At 43.8% G+C, this 26,882-nt stretch overlaps 1 protein-coding gene across 1 annotated transcript in view; it reads right to left on the bottom strand.

Moving 5' to 3' along the window:
• Window positions 1–16,625: 16,625 nt before the first annotated feature.
• Window positions 16,626–26,882, bottom strand: part of LOC147750913 (arylsulfatase A-like) — a 495,797-nt gene continuing 485,540 nt past the window's right edge. Inside the window, exon 9 of the mRNA XM_086937290.1 lies at window positions 16,626–17,203. Coding sequence (XP_086793416.1) covers window positions 16,902–17,203 — 302 coding nt within the window. The 3' untranslated portion in view covers window positions 16,626–16,901. The remainder of the gene's footprint in view (window positions 17,204–26,882) is intronic.

The following is a 26,882-nucleotide window of genomic DNA, read 5'->3' as shown; positions in this document are numbered from 1 at the left end:
CACTGACTTTCAAAAAGAGGGAAGGAGTTCCCGCACTTTCCCAATGGCCCTGACCAAACTTGGCGTCTCACATTTCTCTCACAGGGATCCACTCTACAGGCTCCCTGCTTGGATTCTCTCTCTCTCTGGATGCTGTCCTCCTAATGGAGGGTCAATTGGGCTTGGTATGCATGCAGAAGGCTGGAGCTCCAGGATTACAGCAAGTGGTCTTGACTTCCTGGGCGATGGCCCCTCACCCAGCAGGGAGATTAGCAGACCTTGGTTCCTAGTCCGGGTTGGAACAGCTCGAAGTCTTGGTGATCTTCTTTCAACGATGGTTAACAGCTTGTGGGGCTCATGCTCTCACCTTTATCGTCCATATCCTGACATAGATAGGATTTAGTGTCTTTTCTTTGAAATTTATTTTGTAGGTATCGTCTTCTTTGAAGTGCTCTCTCCTCTGCGCTACCCTTTGTCAGAGGGACAGTATGCTACAGCAAGAGCATCTGCAATTCAGAATGAGCCACATAACAGACCAAAGGATTAACTGGGGATCACATCTGGCACCTCCTAATTAAGCTTCACAAATAGTTCAAAGGCCTCAGCACTCCCCTCTATCATGATTCCTTGGTCCTACAGTGCCAACCTTAGTCCACCATCTCATCCTGCAATGAGCCCAGGTCCTACTGACAAGTAAATCTTTTGGAATGAGATAGACCATTAATGTGCATAGAGGGTGCTCTGCTTCCCTTTCTCCTTGGTGTGTCCCCACCCCAGTACTCAGCAATGTCAGCAATCCTCACCACCTGCCTGCCGTGCACTGCTCCTCTCCAACTAGCCTTACTTGGGCTTCTAAAATAAAGTCCCCAGCCCTCCATATTAAGACCCAAGCACAGGCACACCTACAAAAAAGCATGCACTCTCAAGCATCATGTGCTGCCTGGAGCTACAGTCAGCCATCATGTAGGCCAAACGTGAGATAATTACGCAGCAGTGGAACTATCATTGAGTGGCGGATAGGCACCACTCGAGTGACACGATAAGAAGGCCTGTTTGCATGACTGATTACTACAAAACAGGTTCTCTGCCTCCATCGTGCTCATGCCACTCAACTTTTGATAAGTTATGAGGTTTAGTGTTTGGTCAGATCCTTTTGGATCTTCTTTCCATGAGACAGGCCTAAGTAATGGCGTACATGCATGATCTCTGTTCATCAATGACCAAAAATCAGTACCAGTGGCCCAGATATTCATGCAGCTGTGGCACTAATGGTAGGGATCCATCTATATCACCAGGCAAGGAACAGACCCCCAATGCTTGTGTATTCCGCAATTCTATAAGATTGGAGTTACATAACTGGATTTGAATGCTTTATATTTTGCAATATCATTTTATTTTGGACTAGTATTAGATTAAGAAGTGTTACTTCATTCTGGAATTTCTTTAAATTGTTTTATTTTAATGATTTAGCCATTGGTTTATTTTGTTCTCATTATATTTCTGTAGTGTTTTCTTAAATTAATTTTATATTTATCTTATTTTTAATCCTTTTAAATATGTTTCAATTTGGTACATATTTAAAAAACATAATGGTGTAATAACAGAACAATATTTAACAATCATATATATTTACATTGTCTATTTATTTTAATTAATTAAATCTGTATGTATTACCATTCATATATTAAGATTAAACATATATAGCCAGTAGGTTTTTATAGTTAGTACCAAAGTTTCCATATGAAAAGCGTTTATTTTTGTCAATAAATGTGGCACCGCTTGATGAATCTTCATGAGATTTTCCAAAAAACATCCCCCTTTTATTTTGGCTGCTGTGTTAAAAGTGAAAAAGTTAAAAGTTTCAGGGTGATCCGCCAAGAGGAGGCTAAGGAATTACACCAAATTGGCAGAAAGTTAGATGTTAGTCCAGAAAGCATTCTTTTTGTGATTTTGTGGTAAATCCATTGATTAGTTTCAGATATATTTAAGTTTAAAAAATACAGATATCTGGGAGCACAAAATCCTACAAAAATTTGATTGGCTGTCAACACTTCAACCAGGACGTTTTGGAAGCCACCTCAAGCCAAGTCCCACAGTCAATGTGAAACAAGCATTTGCATAACCAATAGGTCTCGCTTTTGGAACCGTATAAGTACTTAGTTATGCAGCACAATATCCTTGGTGCAAGAACATCAACTGAACTGGTGGGAGAGCAGCTGCGGATCTAGGGAATGAGGATAACAATAAAACTGAGCTGCACAGAGAGGGAGAATCAAAAGAAAAGCTAGGTGGTGAGGGAACAACAGGAAGAGAACACGGGGGTGTAGATGTGAAGGGGGAAGAAGCAAATAAGTGGAAGGTAGGAGAGCAAAGAAAACACAGGCAATCTCATGGAAAGCTGAAAGCAAGAGAAAACATTAGGGGCCAGATGTAGGTAAATCCCATTTACCGATTTGGAAATACCGAATTTTACCGATTCGGTATTTCAAAATCGGTAAATGAGATGTAGGTACCAACATCTAGATTTTTTACTGATACCTTGACATTAGTTATTTACCGATTCGGTAAATACCAAATCGGTATTTGCTATTGAATCCTATGATTCTTGAAGCCCATAGGATTCAATTCAAATACCGATTCAGTATTTACCGAATCGGTAAATACCGAATTTGTCAAGGGTGCAGGGGGTGTCACTTTGACACCCTCTAGCACCCCCAAAACGGGCATGTGTGCAATGTGGCACATAGACATGCTCTAGGGGCACGTCTGTCTGTCACATGGCACATGTGTACATGCACAGATGTGCATGTACACAGGAATCAGTATTTTACTATGGATTTGTATTCCATGGTAAAATACCGATTCTGAAAGGCATGTGCCAATGGAAAATTGGCTACCCACATTGCATTTTCGGTAATTTTACCGAATCGGTAAAAATTACCGAATCGGTAAATATTACCGATTCGGTAATAATAATGATTCGGTAAAATTACCAAATATGTGCCCCTACATCTCCATAGCCCTTTACCGGTCGGAAACGGCCGAAAATCGGTATTTTCGGCCGATTCCGATCGGTAAAGGGCTACCTACATCTGGCCCTAGATACCCAAATATAGGCAGCAGAGGGTAACCAGCCAAACAGGTTGTAAAGGAGATGCACAACACAAGAAGACGAGGGAAAACCATCAACTAAGAAGCAAAGAAAGGAGATTACCAAATAAGTCAATGGTGAACAATGGGCTGGCACATAACTCACTGTAAGTATTAGCAATGTACACAATTGGTCTTTCAACAATAGGCAGGTATACCAGTTTCTAGGCAAGAGGGCTATGAAACTGTGCATGGTAGTTGCTACAACTTCCTCAATGAAAAGCTCCAGAAGGTTATTACAGTATTAAAAGAGGAGCAGAGAGGTTATCATGGAAGATTTTACATCCTGAAATGGAAGCCAATTTTCTGAAGAAGAAATATCCTGTAGCTTGAGGTCATGATATGAGAGTGTGTGAGCTGCAGCAGTCAAATAAAGATATACCCTTTCTTGGATATTTTAGCAACTGTATGTGAAGTGGTGGTGAATACACAGATAGTGCACATGTTCAAATAAAAAGGGCAATGCTACCATATGACACCAAACGTTTTCTTACGTAAATGTTATTGCTGGTTTGTACTGTATTTTATGTAGTTATATTATAAATCATTAAGTTCCGAATGTAATTTTTGTCTTAACTTTGCTTTACATTCTTTTACTAACTCTTAGTTAGCAGATTGCACAACTTTGATTATCCCACATAAGCATGTCATGCTCACTTTCCATTATGCACAGTTAGCACATCACAGCTAGTCAGCACTGTGACCAATTGGTACGTCATTATCAGTTTTTTTTTACATTTGCACAGTTGGGTAACAGTTATGCCCCCTTACTTCAACATAGTCAGATACCATTATGATCAATTATTTTATAATAGTTTCCCTTATACTATCATAGCACATTATAAACATTTACATTACAGTGTAAGCTTAGCCCTGTTTTTGTTATGCCCAGATTGTGCGTCACTGACAGTTTCCATTATACCAAGTTACAACTTCATAACCAATTTCTATTATACTTAGTTACCACACCCTGATCGGTTGGCATTATTCCCAGTTAGCATAATAAAACAAGTTGTCATTATTCGCAACTACCCCGCCATGTTAAGTTTATATTATGCCTAGTTAGTGCATCATAATCATCAATTTCCATTATGTACAGTGTTGTCGCTGCTTTAATTGACAAACAGCGTTTTTTTCTATTACACCCATTATGCCCACTCACAGCATCGCGGCTAGTTTCCATTATGTCGAGTTAGGAAATACTATAGCAGACAATGTCTATGTTATGCATTTAGCACTTCACTGCCTCTTTCTGTTATGCCCATTTAGTTCTTTACAGGCTTGTGCCATTATAGTCATGTAGGACATCAGTACAGGGTCCCATTATGCGCACATATCACATAATTATAGTCACCATTACATCAATTTAATAAACCATTTGTAGATGCCTTAAATTCAAGTTAGTAGTCCATTGACAGTTTATATTTTGCCCAATTAGCACAATGAAGCTAATTTCCATTATGCCCTCTAAGCAAATGATTGCCGCACATGGCTAATCTTATATCGAGTAGGGAGAAGATGAGGAGTTAGTTTACGTCCAACGGTAAGTTAAAAAAAACTATAAAAATACAAATGAAGTAAAAAGGGTAGATGAAAGGAAGCATGTGGAGACAGGATGCAAAGTCCAGAGGAAGTGGGAAGGGATGGGGATAAGAAGGGAGGAAAAACTAGCGGAAGAAGCAAGAAATGAAGAGAGGAAGAAAGACAGAGAAAGAGAACAAGGAAGAAAGGCAGGTTAGCACAGAGCCTGGGCAAAAGAAACTAAAGAAAGATGAGAGGAAAGGGGGAGGGAGTTTGAAGACATGTGCGAGAGAGGAAGGCAGGTAGGAAGCGACCGTAAAGCAAAGCACTGAAGCTCTAATTGTTCTGACAGCCAGCCATCCAGCTACTTCACAACTCCACAAGTACACTCGAGATTCAGCTGAAAGTAAATTCCTTGTAAATGAAATCCCTCCGTGGCAGCGACCCTAATCAGGTCTGAAATCCTTTAGTCAATTTTTGGTGCTGCTGGTAATTTCACAGTTATCCGAGTTAATCCTTCGGCACCATACAGGCTCTCAGAAGCCGCTCAAACCTCCCCTCTGACAAACCGATGATATTTGCCAGGACTCCTACTGACTGTAGACGGGCTTTCGTGGAAAGTATCTTTATAAAACAAGCATTGGCCGCACGACCGTAAAAGTAACGCAGCGTGGCAATAAAAAAACCGTGAGTTTTGCGCACACGCGACCAGAACAAGTGTTGTGCATGTCGCACGCTCATGTGCGCATTCTACCAAGCTGGTCGCCGGCAAGGTAGCACTTTTTGAAGCAGCTACTAAAGGTCTCACCAGAGCAGCGCATGCGCTCGCTCAGACGAGACCTAAAATAAGAAAAGGGGGCTGGGTAGCTGACCACCTAGGCATCGCTGGGCTAAAAAAAGCATTTTTAAAATATTTTTGGTGGGATTAATGGATCCGGCTAAAAATGTTTAAAAACTTAGCCTGGGCTTCTGTGCTGCGTTCATTATTGGTTCCTGGGTCATTATGCAAATATAGAAGAGTGGGAGCACAACTCCCCTCCTGCTGGCTTATTAATTCCCCAGGGACTACACTGGGTTTATTTACTAATTAATGCTAGGGAGGCCCATATGGCTTCCCTCGCTGCCCCTGGGACTGCCACCTCCCCAGGGCTTCTTAAATTTTAGTAAGGGGATCCTCTTGGGCACCCCAACCCCTGGGACCACCATCCCCCTGGGGCTTTTCTTAAAGGAATTTGGGAGCTGTGCAGACACACCTGCAGCCACTTCCTCCGGGATTTTGAACATTTGATAGCAGGGGGTGTGGCCCCCCACAGTCCCAGGGACCACCACCTTCCTGGGGCAAATGACAAAAAAAAGGGTGCCCGTGCGGACCCGCTCTTGGAGCAATAATGGCCCTGAGAACCGCCACCTCCCCCCCAGGGCTGGCTTCTGCAATGACCCAGGATGCCCACCCGCAGGACATTACAGTTTACTATGGCTTGGCAGGAGCATTACCGCCCCACCATTGCCATAGCAAATGTTGCTCGTCTTTCAGCGGGCTTGAAGCCCTCTTTAATGCTGAGGGCCCTTGTGCGCCAACAAGCCCTCCTGTTACCGCAAGCAAGTCCCAAACAGAGGGATTGTTGAGAGGATGTCTGAGGACACACCCCATTTCTCCACCACTCTGCAAATGCGCCTCCTGGCTCACTGCTAGTTGGGGAATTAAGTCCACCCGGCTCCAGCCAACTGCCTCTCCTTTTACCTCCAGTAAATTCTACACTGCAGAATTGCTGTAAGGTCTTCCGAGGCCATGCCCCCTTTCTCCACCACTCTGCAAACATGCCTCCTAGTGCACGGCTAGTTGAGGGATGAGGTCCCCTTGGCTGCTGAGGGTCGTGGGGGGCCAAATACCTCTCCTGTTATCACCAGTAACTCTCACAAAGCGGGATTCCTGAGAGGTTGATGGAGGCTTTACCAATTTTTTCCACAACTCTTCAAGCGTGCCTCCTGGTGCACTGCTGGTTGGGGGATGAAGTCCCCTTGGATGCTGAGGGTCCTTCTGTTACCTCCAATAAGTCCCTGACAGGGGGATTGTGGAGAGATGGTCACGGACCCTGTCCCCTTTCAACCACCACGTTGTGAATATGACTGCTAGTTAAAACATAAATTAAAGGGGGGTGTGGCTAGCAGCCGAGCAAGATGGCTACTGACTTGAGGAAACGTAGCCTTCCACGCCGATCTGCATAATTATCCACTGAATTTATGCACCCCAAAAGCTTGCGCTGACGACCAGGACCAAGCGGCGACTACCGGCGCAACTCCGGTAAAAATCCGACATCGGGTGCAAGTGCTGGCCGAGAGCGGACTGCCGCGGCCTACTGCCCCGAGTAGAGCCCGGGGCCTGGAGTGGCGGACCCTCCCGGTGTGAGAGGCAACAGTGGTGAACTAAGCCGCACAGCGGAGCAAGCGCGGGGACGACCGCGGCTCACGGCGGAAAGAGGCACACCGCACATGAGTGCAGAAAAACATGTAAATGCCTAAAACACCGAGATCTTGGCACAAAGAGGAGAGGAGGCGAGGTGGGGCCTACCAGCAGGAGCACAGTGGGGGACTGAATTAAATTGAAGGCCCAGACATCCGAAGAGCCGGGGAGTGCGGCGGCCCACATATTAGCGGACGTCCCAAGCTATTAACGCTACCACAGGTGGGGGACCACAAATTATCGGCACCCCCCCTCCTAACTGCCTGCCTGACAAGCGAATCCTGGCGCCGCATGAGAACCTGCGGCTTTGCAAAGACTGGCTCTGCATAGTTGGCGCAATTTTTGCAAAGGGGAGCACACCGTGATCCGCTGAGTGAGCCCAGGCACAATCCTTGAAGAAAGGGATCAGTCACCGACCCACACCCCTGCTACCGCCCGCTCGGGGGCCTTTTAAGACCTTGCTATATCGAGGGGGGAGCTCTGAATATTCCTACAGTGACGCTATGGCCGGACGGGGCCCACGCAATCAGAACACACAGTCCAAATTGGACAAATATGCCTATGGGAAGGACTTTCCACCACTTCCTGAGAAACGGAACTTCTCGGGGAAAGCCACAGAGAGCAATGGGTCTGAAAAAGTTACTTTGGATGACATAATGGCGGCCTTAACAAATGTCCAGGCCACGGTGGGATCCATTTCCACGAACTTGTCCCTGCTGCGGGCGTATTTCCAGAAAATGTCAGCTAGGGTTACGGACATGGAACAGGTCACCAAAACCTTGGTGACGGACACTACCACGCTGCAACAAATGGTGTCCCGGCTCAAACTGGAAAATAAAGTAATGGCGGAGAGGCTTGACGACCAGGAGGGACACTCTTGCAGTAACAGTGTTCGCATTATTGGGATTCTAGAAAGTGAAGGCACTCAAGCTATGGACCTATATGTTGAAGACTTGATAAAGACCCGGATGCAGCCCAAAGGACTGTCCACTTTTTTCTCTGTGGAAAGGGCCCACAGAGTCCTAGGCGGCAGGCCCAAACCGGGAGCACCCCCCTGACCGGTGCTTGCGCGTCTGTTCAACTTCCGCGACAGACGCCATATTACAAACTGCGAGAGTATCCCCACCAATTCGAATCCAGAACTCGACATTCTCTTTTTTCCCAGACTATACAGCAGTGGTTTCACTGAGCCAACGTAGTTTCTTGGAAGTTAAAAAAGAGTTGAGGGCTCAAGAACTGCCCTACTCCATTTTATTCCCTGCAAAACTAAGAGTGGTGGCGGAGGGCAAGACGTGGTTCTTCGAAAAGCCGGAGGAAGCCCATGACTGGCTTGAAGGATGGCAACGAGTGGACAGACCACGCCGCGGGAATAGAAACCAACGCCGCAGAAGCAAGATAGAAGCACCAGACAGCCAAGATCCATGACAATCGGACCTGGAGGTCTCGCAGCAGTCGGACACGAACGATCCTGGCCACAGATGAAAATTCAAATGTTCGGACAGCCACGTGAGAACCATTCACGCATAGACACAGCTGTGGTGGTGTCAGCTTTGGACACTGGTCGGAAGCGGGCTTTGGAAGGGAGGGAAGGCCTGCACCCCCCTTGGACTTCTTAACCCTAGCAAGCAAGAACACTGCTTTGGGGAGGGATGAAACACTCTGCTGTGTTAGTGTGGTTGGCGGGTTTAAGTCCGTCAGGCAGGGAGGCAGGGCGGGAGGGTGGAGCAGAAGGTTGGGAAGTTTAGGTTAAGTTTTTCTTTGTTCTATTTTGTTACGGCACACATGACATGGCGAACTATCCTCGGATTAACGAATCCCCACTTGTCACAATTAGAAAACGATTCATGCTCATCAATCACCACATCCATGGCAAAACACACGCCAGCTGACCTCGCCCAGGACACGACTCCTGAAGCTCAGGTAACTCCCCTCACACTATTGACCTGGAATGTTCACGGGCTAGGAGACAAAATTAAGAGGGGACTGGTGCTACGGACCCTAAAATGCCAAGCTCCCACACTGGCACTCCTGCAAGAAACTCACCTCACAGGTACGGCATGTAAGGTGCTAGACAGGTGGGGGTATAAGATGGTGATACACTCAGAGTTCTCCTCGGGTTCCAGGGGCACGGGCATCTTGGTCCGAAAAAACTCTTCCTTCATAGTACTACAGATCAGGAAGGATGATCAGGGTAGATTTGCTGCACTACAGGGTGAATGGGAAGGTAGGCTTATTAATGTGATATCAGTTTATATTCCCCCGGCGCTCCACGCGGTGGCCCTCCCAGCACTTAGTGACTTTTTACTTACTCTGCCGGAGGGAGACCTCCTTATTGGAGGAGACTTTAATGCCACAATGGATGCTAACTTAGACTGATGTCCAATCAAGACACATGCACCTGGAGTCTCTCGCCTACAGAGCTTCACGGAGGCATTAGGGCTTGTCGATATTTGGAGGTATACCCATCACACAACACGGTAATACACGTTCCACTCTAACGCACACAACAGTCTGTCTCGGATAGACTACTTCATGACCTTGGAATCTAATCTGCAGAATGTTAAGGACATTACGATTAGGTCCAGAGGCATATCAGACCACTCACCAGTTGTGCTGACCATCTCTTACCGCCATAAATCCCATAGAAGATTCTACCCTATCTACCCTGGGTACTTGCAAATCCCCAAAATTCAGAAAAAACTCTGTAAAGACTCTAAATATTTCTTTGCCGAAAACGCTGCATCGGTTAGTTCCCCATCGGTGGTGTGGGAAGCTTATTAGACGGTCATTAGGGGACAAGCGATAGCAACCATTACGGGTCATAAACGGGAAAAACAAAGAGAGCTAATGGACTTAGAACTAGATTTACACACGGCTGAGTCAGACCACGCGACAGATCCTACACCTGAGGCGGCACACATTCTACAACTTAAGCAACAACAATATAGGGAGTAACTGCGAAATGAAACAGTATCTGCCCTTACAGCAACCAGGCATCGGCTATATGATATAGGGGAAAAGGCAGGAAAACTCCTGGCATGGCTGGACAGACGAGAGGGGGGCAATAGAGGTATAGTGCAACTACGGACGGTGGCAGGACAACTCACGACAGACTCCAGACCATAGTGAGCGAATTAGCCGAGCATTTCCGAGAGGTATACATATCGACGTCGGGGGTATCAGAAGCAGAGCCGCAGCATCACTAATCAATATAGAAATGCCCAAACTGATGCAGGAAGCTTCTCTAGAGTTAGAAGCGGATCTTACAGAGGAGAAGTTGCAAGTAGTAATCAGTTTGCTGCAATCAAGAAAGCCGCTGGGACCCAATGGGATCCCGATAGAATTGTACAAACAGCTGGCGGATACTGTTAGCCCACACCTACTAAGAATGTACACCGAGAGTCTTGAGAAAGGTGGACTCGCCACAATAGTAGTTATCCCAAAGCCTGGTAAACCTCCGTCCGAATGTACTTCCTATTGCCCAATATCCCTGCTAAATGCAGAGGCTAAAATTCTAGCTAAACTACTATCAAAAAGACGGATAACAAACCTCCCACAAATAATCCACCCGGACCAATCAGGCTTCATGCCAAATAGAAACACTGCGCTGATCCTTAGACGCCTGCACGGGGCACTGGCTAAGGCACCATCCCTATCAGATCCGGAGGTTCTCGTATCCCTAGATGTGAGGATGGCTTTTGACATGGTGGAGTGGAACTATCTTTTTGCGGTCCTCCGGCATCTAGGATTTGGTCCTAAGTTCTGCACATGGATCCGCCTCCTCTATGCAAAACCCCAGGCACGTGTAACAGCTAATGGGCACCTATCGGAGGCTATACTACTGATGAGGGGGACGCGTCAGTGTTGTCCCTTGTCACCGCTCCTCTTTGCATTAGTGTTAGAACCCCTGGCGACCTATATTAGAGGTGCACCATTATTGAAAGGCATACAGTGGGCGGAAGGGTGGGAGGACCGCCTCTCTCTCTACGCCAATGATGTCCTGGTATACTAACGGATACCAAGAGCTCCATACCGGTGCTACTGGAGGCGTGTGATAGCTTCGGGAAAATATCAGGACACACTATCAACTGGTCCAAGCCAGTCTTGTATGTGCTAAAGGGTCCCATACCACGGCTCCCTGATGATTGCCCACTAGTGGTCATGCAGGACTCGTTTAAATATTTAGGCATTCACGTTATGACAGACACAGCTGACTTTTTCTCCAAGAATCTGGCGCCCCCCCTGGATCACTTGAAACGAGATGTGAAACATTGGGAGTCCCTTCCTTTGTCACTGCTGGGAAGGGCCGCATTGTTCAAAAGGATGGCCCTACCTCGGTTTTTGTACGCCCTTGAAAGCACACCGTATTCAGTTGCGCCAACATATTTCAAACAGATAGAAGCACAAGTATCCACGCTACTCTGGGGTAACAGGCCGGCACGAATTGCCCAAGCAAAATTGCATCGTGGCTGGTACGATGGAGGAATAGCACTCCTGAACATCCAGATGTATTATTTGGCGGCACACCTCAAAATTATTAACCAATGGATACATGCATCAAAGGCAGACCCCGCAGACAGGGCAGATAGGGCTCAACTGGGAACAGGAAATATGCTCGCAGTTCTATGCAATAAAGGACAGGCTACAAAACTAATGGGAAACACAAAACATACAGCCATGCTGTGGCACGCAGCACAGACATGGATGGGGTGGAAGGGGGTCATTACCAAACTCACACCTCTCTGGGACACTAAGCGGCTAGGAGAAAAAGTAAAGGGTTTGACCAATGGAACACTATAGGTATTTCCACAGTGGGAGACCATTGGGACAGGGGGAACGTGCTACCATTTGACCAGCTCTGGCAACAATATGACCTAGGCCCGATGGAGACTTTCCGCTGTGCACAAATATGCCACGTGCTACTGGCGGTATTACCACAAGACACTGAAGTCCCTGAGGCATTCCCACTAGAAGATCGCTTGCTTACAGATCACATGCCCAAGAGCGCCACGTCCTTTACATATCGCAAAATAATCAACAATCTACCAGACCCTACAACCCCATTAAGAGATAGGTGGGTGGAGGACGTGGGAGACATGGACGAAACAGAATGGCAGGAGGCCCTGGCCTCACCCAGAGAGGTAGGAATGCCTGCAAGGCTTAGATTGAGGCAGTTAAAGATCTTACACCGCACGTATCATACTAGAACAATACTGCACAAAATGGGGAGAGCACAACATCCGTATTGCCTCAGGGGGTGTGGAGAGGAGGGATCCTTTTTTCACACATTGTGGGTCTGCCCAGCTATAGCAGACTACCGGCGGGCTGTTTTACGAACAATGTCACAGACAATGGGGGTATCACTTCTGCCAGAAACGAGCAGGTGCCTCTTAAACGTGTGGGAACCAAATGATCTTGTGCGTCCTGGGCAAGCATGGGTCACGCTGGGACTCATAGTAGCGAAACGTGATATAGCGCAGAAATGGGGGGCGATGGAGCTAACTTCGCTAGCGACCTGGTGTAGGGATATGGACCTCAATATGCTAGCGGAGAGAACAGTCTACACAAATCGTAAATGCCCTCGGACATGGGCCAAAATTTTGGCAGCATGGAATGCATACCGGGGAGACATATGTGATCCGATACCTGACTCTGATGTGGACAGCTCAGAAGAGGAACCTGGGGAGGAGTAGAGTGACAATGATAAACATACTGCCTACGGTTGTGATTGATGATACCCAATTGCATGAGGGGTTGAACATGGATATATGTCAATGGTTCTGCACACTAATTGTAACATACCATTATGAGCATCATGTTATTTTTGCCGATGTTTTTAATGAAAATAATAAAAACAGATAAAATAAAATGTAAAAAGGTTTCAGGGATGTTATAGTTAGTAATCATATTTGAAAAGCCTTTGAAATTCACTGAAAGTTACTAAAGGTTACAGGGACGTTATAGTTTGAAATTGGAATTAAAAAAACCTTAGAAATTCATTGAAAAAAAACAATGATATCACTGACCATGACATGAGTGATGTAATAACTGAGGTCATAAGAAGTGCATTGTGGCAGACACTAGTTATAGTTAGCTTAGCTAACTATAACAGCTGAATTTCACTAGATTTGTATGAGTGTACCCTGAGCTTAACTATAATGTACCTGTAAACTTTCATTTTTTAAATTAATTTATAAATATAAAATTGTATTACTTTTAATTTAAACTCTCATTTCAAATGTAAGTAATATTATTTACATATAAACAAATACACTTTCCAATGTAATATCGATATTTACAAAGAAAATATATATGTAGTTAATATTGATGTACTTTACAATATATGTATACAAATTCGAAATTTTGGTTGTCAATATTTTAGTATCACAATATTTCCGTGGTCTATAGTTTGCAACCAAACTGAAGCACACTTCCAGGCACTTTCCATGGACTGAGCAACATTATTAGGAGACAAGGAGACACTTGAGCTAAATTTCACCGCTCTATATTCCACAGACAGCATTATTAAAATATAGATTGCTTGGGAGAGATATATGGGGAACAAGCCACACGAGTACAGAGTCAGATGGAAATAGGAGAAAGAAGACACCTTATCATGGAAGATGCCAATAGCTGCATTGTTGTAAAATGAAGAGATAAGGAGTCATTAAATTACCTTAAACTGCTTACTTTTATTGCTTTTACATGGGGAATAAAAATTCACAGTGACACAGCTACAGGATCATCTCCGGGACAGCTCCTGACTATCTCACAGACTTAGCCATACCCTATGAGCCAAATAGAGCTCTCCGCTCAATGGGGAAGGGTCTCCTTAAAATTCCTCGCGTAAAGAAGGCCAGGATGGGTGGTCGCTCTTTCCGCGCTCTGGCGGCCAAACACTGGAATACCCTTCCCACGCACATCAGACTAGCTGAAACAGAAACCATTTTTAGGAAAAGCTTAAAAACCCACCTGTACACCCTATGATTCTGGCCTCTGCATCCAGCTACTCTCTCCACAGCGCGGGGACACGCCGGGAAGGCGTCACCAGGCGCTTTACAAACTCATTTATTATTATTATTATTACATCTAATATGTAGGAAATCTCAATGTGGAGGAAGAGAGCAGGGAAAAACACAGGATGAAGAACAGTCTTCCTCCATATAATTTTACTTTAGTGGGTAACTACTCCATACTAAATAAATAGTTGTCCCGCAGATTATGAAACATTACCACATGATATAATCTCACATTTTATTAGTATAAAAAAATTAGGGAAAACGCTTAAAAGCACATTTAAATTGTTTGCTTTTTCATATGGCAATGTAAACAATACATAAACAGAGACCCATGGTGGAAACACAAGTTAACATACACAACATTACATTTCAGACATTAACTTAAAGAACATTTTTAACAATCATAAACATCTAACAAAGACACGCTATATGATAATGTAATGAACAACAATACAAAACAAATACTATACAGTTAGAACGCCTACGCGTGTTTCGGAACTAAAAACCAAACATATACACAGTTCCTTCTTCAGGGCGTGAAAATGGTAGCAGGTATTTCAAGGGCCTGAGGTCCGGATGCGGAGGAACTGGCTGAAAGGTATGCTGTCTGTCTGGTGGTGGTGTCTTGTCTATAATTTAATCCTTTGCTTAACACTGGTAACGTTGCTTTCATGTATGCCAATATACCTAGACATATGTCTCCGTTCAAGCTCAAACTGGGTTGTTTCTATTTTCTTTTTTTGTCTTATCAGACCGTGTAGGTTTCTTGTCTACTTTGTTGTTCCCGCAGATTAACGGCTTTGAGCCTGTGATACCACATATCCAGCGGTTACTCCAATTGTATGCAGAAGGCTCTTGAAATACCTGATACCATTTTCACACCCTGAAGAAGGAACTGTGTATATGTTTGTTTTTTTGTATTTATTTTCATTGTATGTAGTGTTTCAGGAAAGCTCCAATACTGACACTTAGAGCATCCCAGGCAATTAATCAAAGATTGGGGAGTAGGGTAGACGGTCCATTCATCACCCCGGTAGCAGTTATTTGATAATCAAAGGAAGAATGGACACTAGTTACCACTTTAACCATTGGTTAAAATTGGACACTCTCATAAACGCGGTGTTACTCGTGCGGTGTATGTCTTTCTTCCGCCCCTCACACGCGCTATGGCATTTATCATCGAGTGTTCCAATAACGTGCTGTATGCCAAGCCTCAACCCGAGGCAACCTCTGGCGTTAGTGGCAGTGTCCAGAGATAAGGGTAGGGGGAGGTAGAGCACCCAAAAAAAGGAAGATAAAAAGCTAATACTACACCGGTGAAAGTTTTATTAAAGGAGGTGAAGTATTGCCAGTAAAATAAATTGCGGTATAATGGGAGGTCGAGTTAGTGGATCTCTTTATACCTCTTTAGTAGCGTCAACATGTTTCTGCTCCATATCGCCCAGCCGGGTCTACGGAGCATTCGTCAGGACAGGTACACAATACAAACAACAAATAATAAAAATTACTTGCACCATTTGTGTAGTAATGATTATGTCGAGTTCTCGCCTTTTCGCGAATTTTGTCTGAAAAAAGAAATAATTCTATATTAAGGAATTAAGTCTTCTGGGTGCATCTATAGCATACAAGAGATTTCTCACCATTTTGTGGAAAACAGCTTTAATTAAGTGAAAGCCGATATGTAAAAAGGAAAAAGAACTGGAATAGTGCTCTGGGAGGAAACGTGGTACTAATGGCTTCTTTAGGAGGATTTTAAGTTACTGCAAGAAGCTTGCCCTGTATTGAGAAGGACTGACGTGGTAGTTAGCTCAGTGTGAAGTTTGAGGCTATGTCGGTCAATACGCGCAGGGCAGCGAGATTAAATGCAGCGTTTTAAATTTAAAAGTGGCACAAGAAAGAAGTAAGGCTTACAAAGCAATGTGCGCACATGGTTGAAATAGCGGTAATCTTACCTATTGTATTTGTTGAATAAAGCTTCAGGTGCAAGTAATTTTTATTATTTGTTGTTTGTATTGTGTACCTGTCCTGACGAATGCTCCGTAGACCCGGCTGGGCGATATGGAGCAGAAACATGTTGACGCTACTAAAGAGGTATAAAGAGATCCACTAACTCGACCTCCCATTATACCGCAATTTATTTTACTGGCAATACTTCACCTCCTTTAATAAAACTTTCACCGGTGTAGTATTAGCTTTTTATCTTCCTTTTTTTGGGTGCTCTACCTCCCCCTACCCTTATCTCTGGACACTGCCACTAACGCCAGAGGTTGCCTCGGGTTGAGGCTTGGCATACAGCACGTTATTGGAACACTCGATGATAAATGCCATAACGCGTGTGAGGGGCGGAAGAAAGACATACACCGCACGAGTAACACCGCGTTTATGAGAGTGTCCAATTTTAACCAATGGTTAAAGTGGTAACTAGTGTCCATTCTTCCTTTGATTATCAAATAACTTAGAGCATCCCTTCAGATAGAGAAAAGTGAACAGCATTAGGTTACAAGGTTATCAACAGCACGCATAGGGAGAAAGTTGTTTTAGAGAAATCAAGATTGAGGGTTCAAGAGAGCTGCTGGCTCCATCTCAGTGGACTCCATTCATGTGCCTTCTGCCTGATGCTGGTCCATTCAAAAGAGCAAGACAAGTGCAGTTGCATGTGAATAACACTTATGCAGGGAAATATACTTGTGCATTCAATAAAACACATTCTTGGGTATCCAATCCATGGTGCTTAGAGCAAGAATGTCTCCCAATGAAAATGGACTGTATAATCAGCTACATCGGCAACACAATGGCTTAGGAGTGCAAGTGGGCTTACAACAAGGTTCCAGCTGTGGGTCAATTCCTTTTGAAATCTGGCTCACCCCAAATGTCATTTCTGTGTCAAAGTTGTCCTTTTCCTGCTTAATGTTCTCCAGGATCTGCTGGAGGTCAGGAGTTATTCCCATGGCCAACAAGTTATAGTTCTCAGCGGGATCTGACTCTAAGTCAAAGAGAAGTGGCGGGTCATGTGAAGTCAGCGTGGCTGTAATAGGACAATCTTCATCTGGGGTGGTTTCACTATAAGAGGAGCCTGGATCAATGAAAAGAGAAATAATTAAGTGATATCCTAGGATATTTTATGAAACATTCTAATCTGCCAACAATAACAAAACCAGCTCAAGTGATGATGCATGAACTAATCTTCTTATAAACCAAAAGTAAATAAAGACACACCATTCACTCTGAATTTAAAATGTTCCTTTCCTCACAGAGAATAGTAGAATGTGATATTTTAGAATGAATTAATACAATGTATATTACAACAATGTTATTTAATTTCTATGTATTTGCCCTTTGGGTGACAATCAGTGGCACTGAACCAAGAGGTGAAGGAGTGTTTACGATACCCAAAGAGTTTGCTCCCAGTCTTTCATTCCAATATTTACAGGACCCAAGTTCTGTGTTTTAAGTAGATTGTTAGACTTATAGTGGCTAATTTATGAGCCCCTTCCGCCACCAGAGCTGCACTTTTTTGTGACGCTCTGGCGGTGCAAATCAAAAAATTATATCTATGAGTCCATGCAAAACCACTATGTGTGGCTTTGAATGGCCTCATAGATGTGGAATAAGGCAGTGCAAATCGCTGCGTTGCCTTACTCTTCCCTCGGAAGGCATTTCATGGGTGGTGCAGTGGAATTTCCTGCTTAACACCAATGGATTTTGACACTTCCCCAGATTTACAAGAACAAGTATACCCAAGGAAGCACCAAAACCTTATGCCTCCCGACAAACATGACAACAAGCAGTAGAGACTTCATGTTCCTGTAGGTGTGATGCATAGAATGTGCTGCAAAGTGTGAGGAAACCCAAGCAAGCAGGGCGCACAGCAGGCAGCAGAGGAGGCAGTGGGCAGCGGAACAGGCAGTGCCCACGGCCATTTAAATATCTCGGCAGATGACCCAGTGCCTCTGACGATTAATTTGGGTAGAAGTCAACTCGACCCCACCAGCCTGCCCACAGGCCTGCCTGCAGCCTGAAATTGCAGCTTGGTTCAACATCGCTCTCTCTGGGTCTTAGTGGTGACCAGCAGCCCCGGGGAGATGCAAGTACAGTAGGGGCCTTGCCGGGGGGAGCGTAAAAGCAACAGAGGTGCCTGGGCCTGGGCTTAGTGCTGCTTGTCATCCTGCGCCCTCCTGGGCCTGCTTCCTCTTCCCCTCCTTTCTTCACAAGCAAGCAGGTGCAATGGAACACCAATCGCAGTCCACGTCCTTATCACCCTGGCAAGTCTTCTCCAATACGCTAATGCTCGCAAGGGAGTGCCTTTGCAAAGCTGGGCCGGGACGTGATTGAGGTTTCTTTAAATGCCCATAGGATCTTGATAAAGCATCCAATCCTCAGCCTACACTTGCTTGTATCCTCCGATGGTTTCTGCCCACCCTGCATTTGAAGGAACCCCCAGCGCTTAGGTCTGGCATATTTTTTCTATTCAGTGATGTGCAGGTGATTGATTTTTACCCACATGTGAAGCAGTTTTTAAAATGTACTTCTGCCTGCTGTTGTTCTGTAGTCTCAGAAACTTGCAGGTGCCCACCTAGGCCAAGTGGTTAGAGGTACACAGCATGCCTTCTGAGTCTAGAGCCGATAGCGATCAGAAGCATGGACCATGGTGTGGGTTGTTCAAAGCTGGGTGCTTCCACGCTCAATAGTACCTGGTGATATTGTTTCAGGAGTGATTAAGATGGCCCTTTGATTTCTCTCCCATAAGCAGTGTGATTTCATTATTGGTATTGTTGGATCAAAACTATAATGATGGCAAGGAAACTGAGATCTAGGTGTTTGATTATGGGGAGGGTCTGTAGCAAAAACCAAGTTTAAGTGCCCAAAAAAATAGAGCGCCTCTAATTAATGCACTGAAAGGTAAGAATCAAATCTTCTTCCTTTGGGGTAACAAGAAAATGACCCAAGAGGAATTGAATGATATTACGAAACCCGCATTGGGGCGAATTGGGGCCAATCCCTCCGAACATTCTTGCGCATTAAACTCAGTAGGGGATATGCCAATAGTAATGTCCCCTGTTGTGGATAAGCTAACAGCAATGCCTCAAGAGGATTTGTCTCAAAGAGAAGCATCTTGTATATTGAATGAGGATTTAACTCTTTCAGATATAGATCTAGAACTATGCAGGAAGTAGAGGACACTAAATCACACATTCTGGTCACCCCTGCACCGACACTGGCCTGCAACTTTCAGCAGTACATCCTGAGAATATTCCTCAATATTGTGCCAGATATCGGCTATGCCAGATCTGCAAGTAATTGATAATCAGTTGTGTATTTCTCCTGACCAAGAGTCAAAGGTCTCCACATCATTGTTGGGCTAAGAGAGAATGCTATCTTCTATTTTAATCCTATATGAAACTCTTGTAGAGGGTCTGATTCTATTAACAATACGGTGAATGCAATATTGAAGGCATTGATTAATGAAAAAGAAGATAAAGGAAAGTTAGCAGAAAGCGATCTTTGTGCGATTGGCCAAATGGCCCCCACTGATGTGGACCCAGTAGTAAATATATTGTGTGACCCCAAGGAAGCGATTACACAAACTACAAACTCTGATTTTGCAGGAAACCCACAATTTAAAGATATTCTTAAAGAAGTCCTCACTGTCAAAAGCCCCACTCGCTCTAGAAGATATATGTTTTACTCTGGTCCGGTTTATCCTGAAGAACTGGGAACCTCAGAGAAGGCGTCGTATACGTAACGCGAAATGTTCCCCATCTTTACATCTTCTATGCAGGATTCAAGTGTGGTTGTTCTGTGTTCCACTCAACCTCAGTTTAAATGTAAGAGATAAAAACAGAGTGGGAAGGAAAGACGTAATCGACAAACTGGAATGAATGGGTCACAAAAAACTTATCCTGAGGGTTCAGGTCAATATCGTCAATCAGATCATCTGGCGACGGTTCCACAATCATCAACTACAAGCCTACATATTGATAGGAATTCGGTCAAGCCTGTAATAGTACCTCTTATCTGTCAGCTGTTTTCCTGTTCTTCATCCCTTAATCCAGTGGCTGTTCCGGTTGTGGACAGAATTAGATGAAGTGTCTTCGGTCATTATTCAATCCAGAGGTCAATCGCTTGCCCTCTTGCAACGCTGATGTTCTCATTTAAATTTTGTACCACTTTTTGATTCAGATTTAATTTTGAATCGTACATCTTTACTTGCTTGTCTTAAGGACATAAATACATTGAAATTAATCCAAAGTAGTTACATTTCTTTGGTTACTTTATTGTACACTGGGCCAGGGGAAAAATTAAGAGTAACTTTTTATTCATAAATTGTTGCGAATACGACACTGCAAAGTTGTAAAAGTTTCTACTCAAAGGTATTGATGTTTTCCCTGTGTTTGAAGAAGTTGTCGGATAGGATAAAAGTCTGGTTTTATAGCAAAGAAATGGTAGGGTGGGGGTTTTAACCCATCTTATCCCACCAACAGTGAACCTCTCGTAGACCCCAAGGGGCTGAAAGTCAGTTTCAGAAAGCATGATGGACAGGTGTCTTTAAGGGAGACTGACAAAACTTATGATGAATGTCTAAAAGACAGAATTCGAAAAGGGACCTGATTGCCAGGTGTTTTAAGTATGTATGCCCTGCTTTCCTCTGTTGCCCAATAATTAGCAATAAGCAAAAAGTTATCTCCTGGAATTTAGCGGCAATAAATAATAGTAGAGAGAAGTGGCAATTCCCAAGTTCGTTAAATGTGGAGGTGATTTTGCTCCAGGAGGCTTGATGTGATGGGTAGTTTCAGTGAGAAGATTACTTCATTTTAGATTGTAAAGCTGGACCGTGTAGGAGGGGGTCACAGAAAAGGGAGGGGGTCACAGAAAAGGTTCGGGTAAGGATTCTTCTGACTACTAAAATCAAGTGGAAATATGTATGCTACATAGATTCATCTAATCTCATTTTGGACATGAATTACCGCCTGGCCCATTAGCGATGACACCAACTTAACGGTGACTCACCAAGCTGTCTTATACCTAGTTATCTCCAACCAACCCATTCTACTAAATCCTTAGGACTCATAATCTCTGGGATCCTACAAAGCACTTCCTAACTCAGACAACCAGCCCTGATGATGATCCTAATTTCTCTGGATAGAAACGCCGTCGACCCAACAGCCTGACTAATAGGCGCACTTTTCCTTAGTGGCTTTAGACCTGAACCAAAATTAACTGTGCCCACTGTGATATCGCAATGTCACATGCGCCGTTCTAGCCACCCACTGTAAATAGCTTGCACCACTTGCACAGTGCACCGACTACGCTGTTTTCTTTCACTTGCGTCGCCACCTGCACTATTTATTCACGTTTGTTGCACTAAGTCCAATGTGGTTGTCATTACATTCTATGCAGTGCTGTTTTTCTAACTGTATCCGACCATGAAATTAATGTTTCCACAAAAAGCTGAATAAGTTCTTTTTGACAAAAACTATGAGTTATCTCCTTCTTGTCCATCCAAGTAATGCTATGTGCATGCTATGATTAATTGTCTATTGACTTTTACCTTTCAGGACATTGTTTTTCTAATTGCACAACTATTTAAAAAGGCAGACTGTAAACTACCAGGTAACTACCGCAGACTGCCCTTTTTAAATGCAGTGGGTAAAGTTTTTATGAAATGTTTACTGTCACAGGTAAGCGAGTGGACTGAAGATAATAAAATCATACCGCTTGAGCAAATGGGCTATAAGAGAAATCACAGAAGCATAATACAGCTGCCTTACAATTGAAATATGAGAAATATGTAACTGTCAGAGAAGGAGTGGACTATGCGGCCTGTATAGATTTCTCCACGTCATTTGATAAAATGGACCGAACAATGATGTGGAGAAAGCTGTCAGGACTAGGTATGCCAGGCACCCTTTCACATTTAGTAATCACCCTCAACTCCTCTACTTGGTGTAGAGTATTACTAGGTAGGGACTGGACAGCAAAGAAAAAAACTTCAACATAAAGGAAGATTTAAATACAAGAAAAGAAGACAACAAAAATGTGCAAGGTCAGTCATTACAAGAAATCTTATACCAAAAAAATCGTCATCAGTAACGAAGAATGTGGAAAAATAAATAACATTAAGGAGTGGATGTTGAATGTTTGAGAAGGAAAATGTTGTCTAATTTTGTCAAGTAAGAAGCGCAATATAAAGAAATTAAAACGCCAAGTAATACTGTAAAAATAAATCAACACATGTGGAAGCATCTACGTGCAATGAAGGATGATAAAAAATCCTGTCAAAAGATTGAGGAGACATACGCACATTACCGTCAAAACTGTTAAACGGTGTAAAGAAATTTCGATTCAATCAGATCCATTTGTTATTAAGTGAATCCAAAGGGTGGTGTAGGCCTGAGGATGCTGCCCCTTATAAGTGTGACGGCCACTCTCATCAAGACACAATGCATTTCACATTTTTTTGTCCTTTCTACATAGGAGGCACAAAAAAGTTTATTTTTCCACTAATAAACCATCAGGGGTTTTTACAGACTAAACCAGCATTACTCTACTTAAAATTAATGGAATTCCCTGTGATTATGTTTAGTGTAGCAAATTTCCTTGTTGCATCTATTCGCTGCAGGAAACTTAGATTGGTGGTCCCAACAGTGCCATATCTCCTGACGCATTAAGTTATAATGAAAGTGATAAATTGATTTTAACGTGTAATTGTTTTTAAACAGTTTTTATTGTGAATACATGCAAACCTGGCATTATTGTGTATTTTGTATAGCATACTTTTATGATTTTTTATCAATCAAATAAAGTGGTTTTGATTTGATTTGTTAAACGGTGTAGCAACGACTCAGCCAACTGTCAAACGAAATGCTATTCATGACGTAGTTGAACACAGATGAGATTGAACTCAGCTGTTTCCAAGACACGCACTAGTGAGGAACGTGACGCGACGTAAGAGGCGGCCATTTTAAAGAAAAATAAAGTCAGGGTTGCAGTCTAATCACAACGTGTGACGCATCACGCCAGCAAAGCGAGGGCACTCTTTAACTAGAAGAATCTATCGGATGAGGAGGTAATTGCGAGAAGACAAACAACTCTTGGAAGAAAAGAAAAAGACAAAAAAAAAAGAAACAGAGGGTAAGCGGAGCAAGCAGGTATTATTTCTGATGCATCAGCGTAATAATAAACGAAAACAAGCAACTCGTGACGGCATCAGTATGTTATAACTAAGGTAATTTATAGGGCAAAAGGTTGAAAAATTAGAATGTCTTCAAGGGACCTATGGAACCTGACACCTCCACAAGCATTCCTTCCAGGTAAGCGTCAACCTGAAATCAAGTGGGAGGAATGGAGGGAGTATTTTATAAACTACATATCCAATTTTGACGATGATGATGACTTCAAAACAGAGAAAAAGCACAAAATGTTGCTACATAGTTTAGGACCTGGAGGTATAAAAGTATATAATAGCATTAATAAGAAGACTAGGGGAGAAGGTGAAGGAGAAATGAAATGAAACGTAAACTTATAGAGCGCGATTCCTGCCCTGAGGCGTCCAAGCGCTAACTAGAGAGTGGGCCACTTTGTCAAAGGCGATCAGCCAGGGAATTAGTTGTACGCGTTAAAAAGAAAGGTCTTTAGTTGTTTACGAAAGGAGGGCAGATCAGGGTTAGACCTAAGTTGGAGGGGAAGGGAGTTCCACATTTTGGCGGCATTATAGGAGAACATCCTGCCACCAGCTCTCGCTCTTTTAATTCTGGGAACTATGGCTAGAAAGGACTGGCTAGAACGGACATGTTTTCTGGGGTGGTACTGTGTGATTAGTTGGCGGCTTATTGCCGGTCCTTTGTGCCAGAAGGCTTGGTGGGATATGCTACTCAGCCCAGGTTTGACTGACAGTCTGCGTGGCAACTGGAGCAATGTGCGAGCCGCGCAATTTTGGACAATCTGCAACTTGCGCAATGTGTAGTCGGGCGCACCGAGGCACAAGACATTGCTAAAGTCCAGCCGAGACTGGATCCGACCTTGGACAGCGACTTGCTTGCCCTCCATAGGTAGGAGAGGAAGTACTTTTTTCAGCATCCTAAGGAGGCCAAAACATGTTGCTGGAAAGCTTTGTGGCCTGGGAGTTAAAGGTTAAGGCTTTATCCAGCCATACTCCCAAGCTTTTTATGTTGTCCTTGGGTACAGGGGGAATACCTAGGCATGGAGGCCAGAAGGAGTCAAAGTGCGTTGGAACAGCGGGCCCAGGAGCATCAGCTCAGTTTTATCCCCGTTAAGCTTAAGGAAGGATGTTGTCTTCCAGCTTTTTACTTCCTCCAAGCATTTCATTAACCCCATTTGTGCTGATTGGCATAGGAGATGTATTTGCAAATGCTATTGATGACTTAAATAATTATTACAAACCCACAGTCTGTGTGAGAGTGGATAGATACAGGTTCTTCCACAGGAAAAAAGGAAAAGAGGAATCAATAGATGACTATGTGTCAGCATTTAAAACTTAGCTCTCAACTGCCGCTTCGGAGATTTGCATTATGAGTTCATAAGGGACCAGATTGTGATGCAAGGGTCCAACAGTAATATCAAAGACGATTTGTGGGCTAAGGGTGAGTACCCACTACAAAACATAATTGACATTGCAAAGAAGGCGGCACTAACTGGACTCTACGCTAAAGCAGTCATTTATGAAAACAAAGAAAAAATGAAGGAGGTACAGTAAACCGTGTGTCGAACTCCAAAAAGATAACTAAACAGAACAGAAGTTACAGAAATTCCCAACCAATACCATAAAGGACACAGTACAGTAACAGTAGGCGCTGTTACAGGTGCGAAAGCAAAAATCACATGGCAGATGACAAAAAGTGCCCTGCATGGAGTGTGAAATGCATATATTGTGGAGTACTTGGTCACTTCCAAAAGGTGTGTCACAGAAGGAGTGCTGGCACAGTAAAAATAGTGAAAAGTGAGGAAACATCCAATCCAGACACATCTGACGACAAAGACATAAACACGTTTGTGTTAAATGTAGATGACGAGTGCATCTAAAGTGTCAATGTGACGGACAACCCAAGGACCAAGAAACCAGTCTGTAAAATGACAATAGGTGGAGTTGAGATTAGTATTGTGGCGGACTCTGGTTACCCGTACTCAATTGTGAACAATGGTGTATGGAAGGAGAAATTTGCACCTCAACTTGGGGAACAGCTAGATAAAGCGGACATCTCAATCAAAACGCTCACTGGGGACACCATAGAGGTTTGTGGATTCAGAAAATTAAATTTTGCCTTAAAAGGAAGGGAGGCAATCTGCAAACTCTATGTATCCTCAGTAGGACCCTCTGTGATCGGGTGGATGGACCAAGGGGATCTAGGAATCAAGCTTGACCCCAGTAGGTCAGATCCAGTCCTGGTTGTACATGACAGCAAAGATTACAGCAAGTCCTTGTTTAACAAATGTCCCAGTGTCTTCAATGGAGAAATTGGCACATTTAAGGGATACAAGCACAAAATTCAAGTCAAGAGCAATACTGTCCCAGCAGTGCATAAAGTATGTAACTTGCCATTTTCAGTGAAAGAAGAAGTGATGGCACAACTTGACAAGCTTCTTCAGGATGGAATTATAGAACACGTCGAGGCATCCGAAAGGGTAGCACCATTGGTCGTGGCTAAACGACCCAACGGCAACTTGAGGCTGTGCATCGACTTTGCGCAATCTGAATCGAAGCATAGTGGTTGAACAATACTCACTGCCAAGGATCAATGAGATGCTAGCAAAAACGAAAGGTGTGAAATGTTTTTCGACAATAGACTTGAAATCCGCCTATCACCAGGTCCCTCTGCATCGGGAGAGCAAGAAACTTACCACATTCGTAGCGCCTTTTGGATGTTACCAGTTCAATAGAGTCCCCTTTGGTTTAGCCTCTGCGGCAGCAATGTTTCAGAGGCTAATGCAAAACGTTTTTGAGGGCATCCCAGATTTATTGCTGTTTCAAGAGGACATCCTCGTCATGGGAAAGTCTAGGCAGGAGCATGACGACAAGGTAAACCAAGTTCTTGGAATACTTGCAGCAAAGGGTTTGACAGCTGAATACAAAAAGTGCAAGTTTGCTTGCCGCATGGTTAACTATTTGGGGCATGAAATAACAGGAGATGGTATATGTCTGAAGAAAGAACTATTGGAGGCCACCAATGACGCACCAGTGCCTAAGAACAAAGAGGAGCTACGATCCTTCCTAGGATTGGTAGAATTTTACGCAAAATTCATAAAAAACTTCTCTCACAAAACTTATTCCCTTAGACAATTGTTAAAATTGAAGAACAAATTCATATGGGATGAGGATTGTCAGAACACTTTCAATTCTTTAAAAAAGGAAATGTGTTCAACTGTACCATTGCAGGGTTTTGACCCTCAACTTGAAAACATTATCACACCTGACGTGAGTTGCATGGGGACTGGGTGCAGTTTTAACCCAAAGAGATGCTAGAGGCAAAGAGTGTTCCATAGCCTTTGCATCACGCTCCCTGACCCTGAGTGAGGAAAAATTCTCAGTCATCAAGCGTGAGGCACTGGCGTGCGTCTTCGGCCTTGAAGACTTCAGGTAGTTTGTCTGAGGTGGCAAGGTTACTCTACGAAGTGACCATAAGCCACTGACAAAAGTCTTTACCACTAAGGGATTGTACGCAGCATCGCCTAGGCTAGCACGGCAATCGGTGCGATTGTTTGATTACAATTATGTTGTAGAGTATGTCCCTGGGGTA

Source organism: Lissotriton vulgaris, chromosome 1_1, assembly GCF_964263255.1.
Source record: "Lissotriton vulgaris chromosome 1_1, aLisVul1.2, whole genome shotgun sequence".
NCBI classification, from domain to species: domain Eukaryota; kingdom Metazoa; phylum Chordata; class Amphibia; order Caudata; family Salamandridae; genus Lissotriton; species Lissotriton vulgaris.
This window is presented reverse-complemented; position numbering and strand designations above follow the sequence as displayed.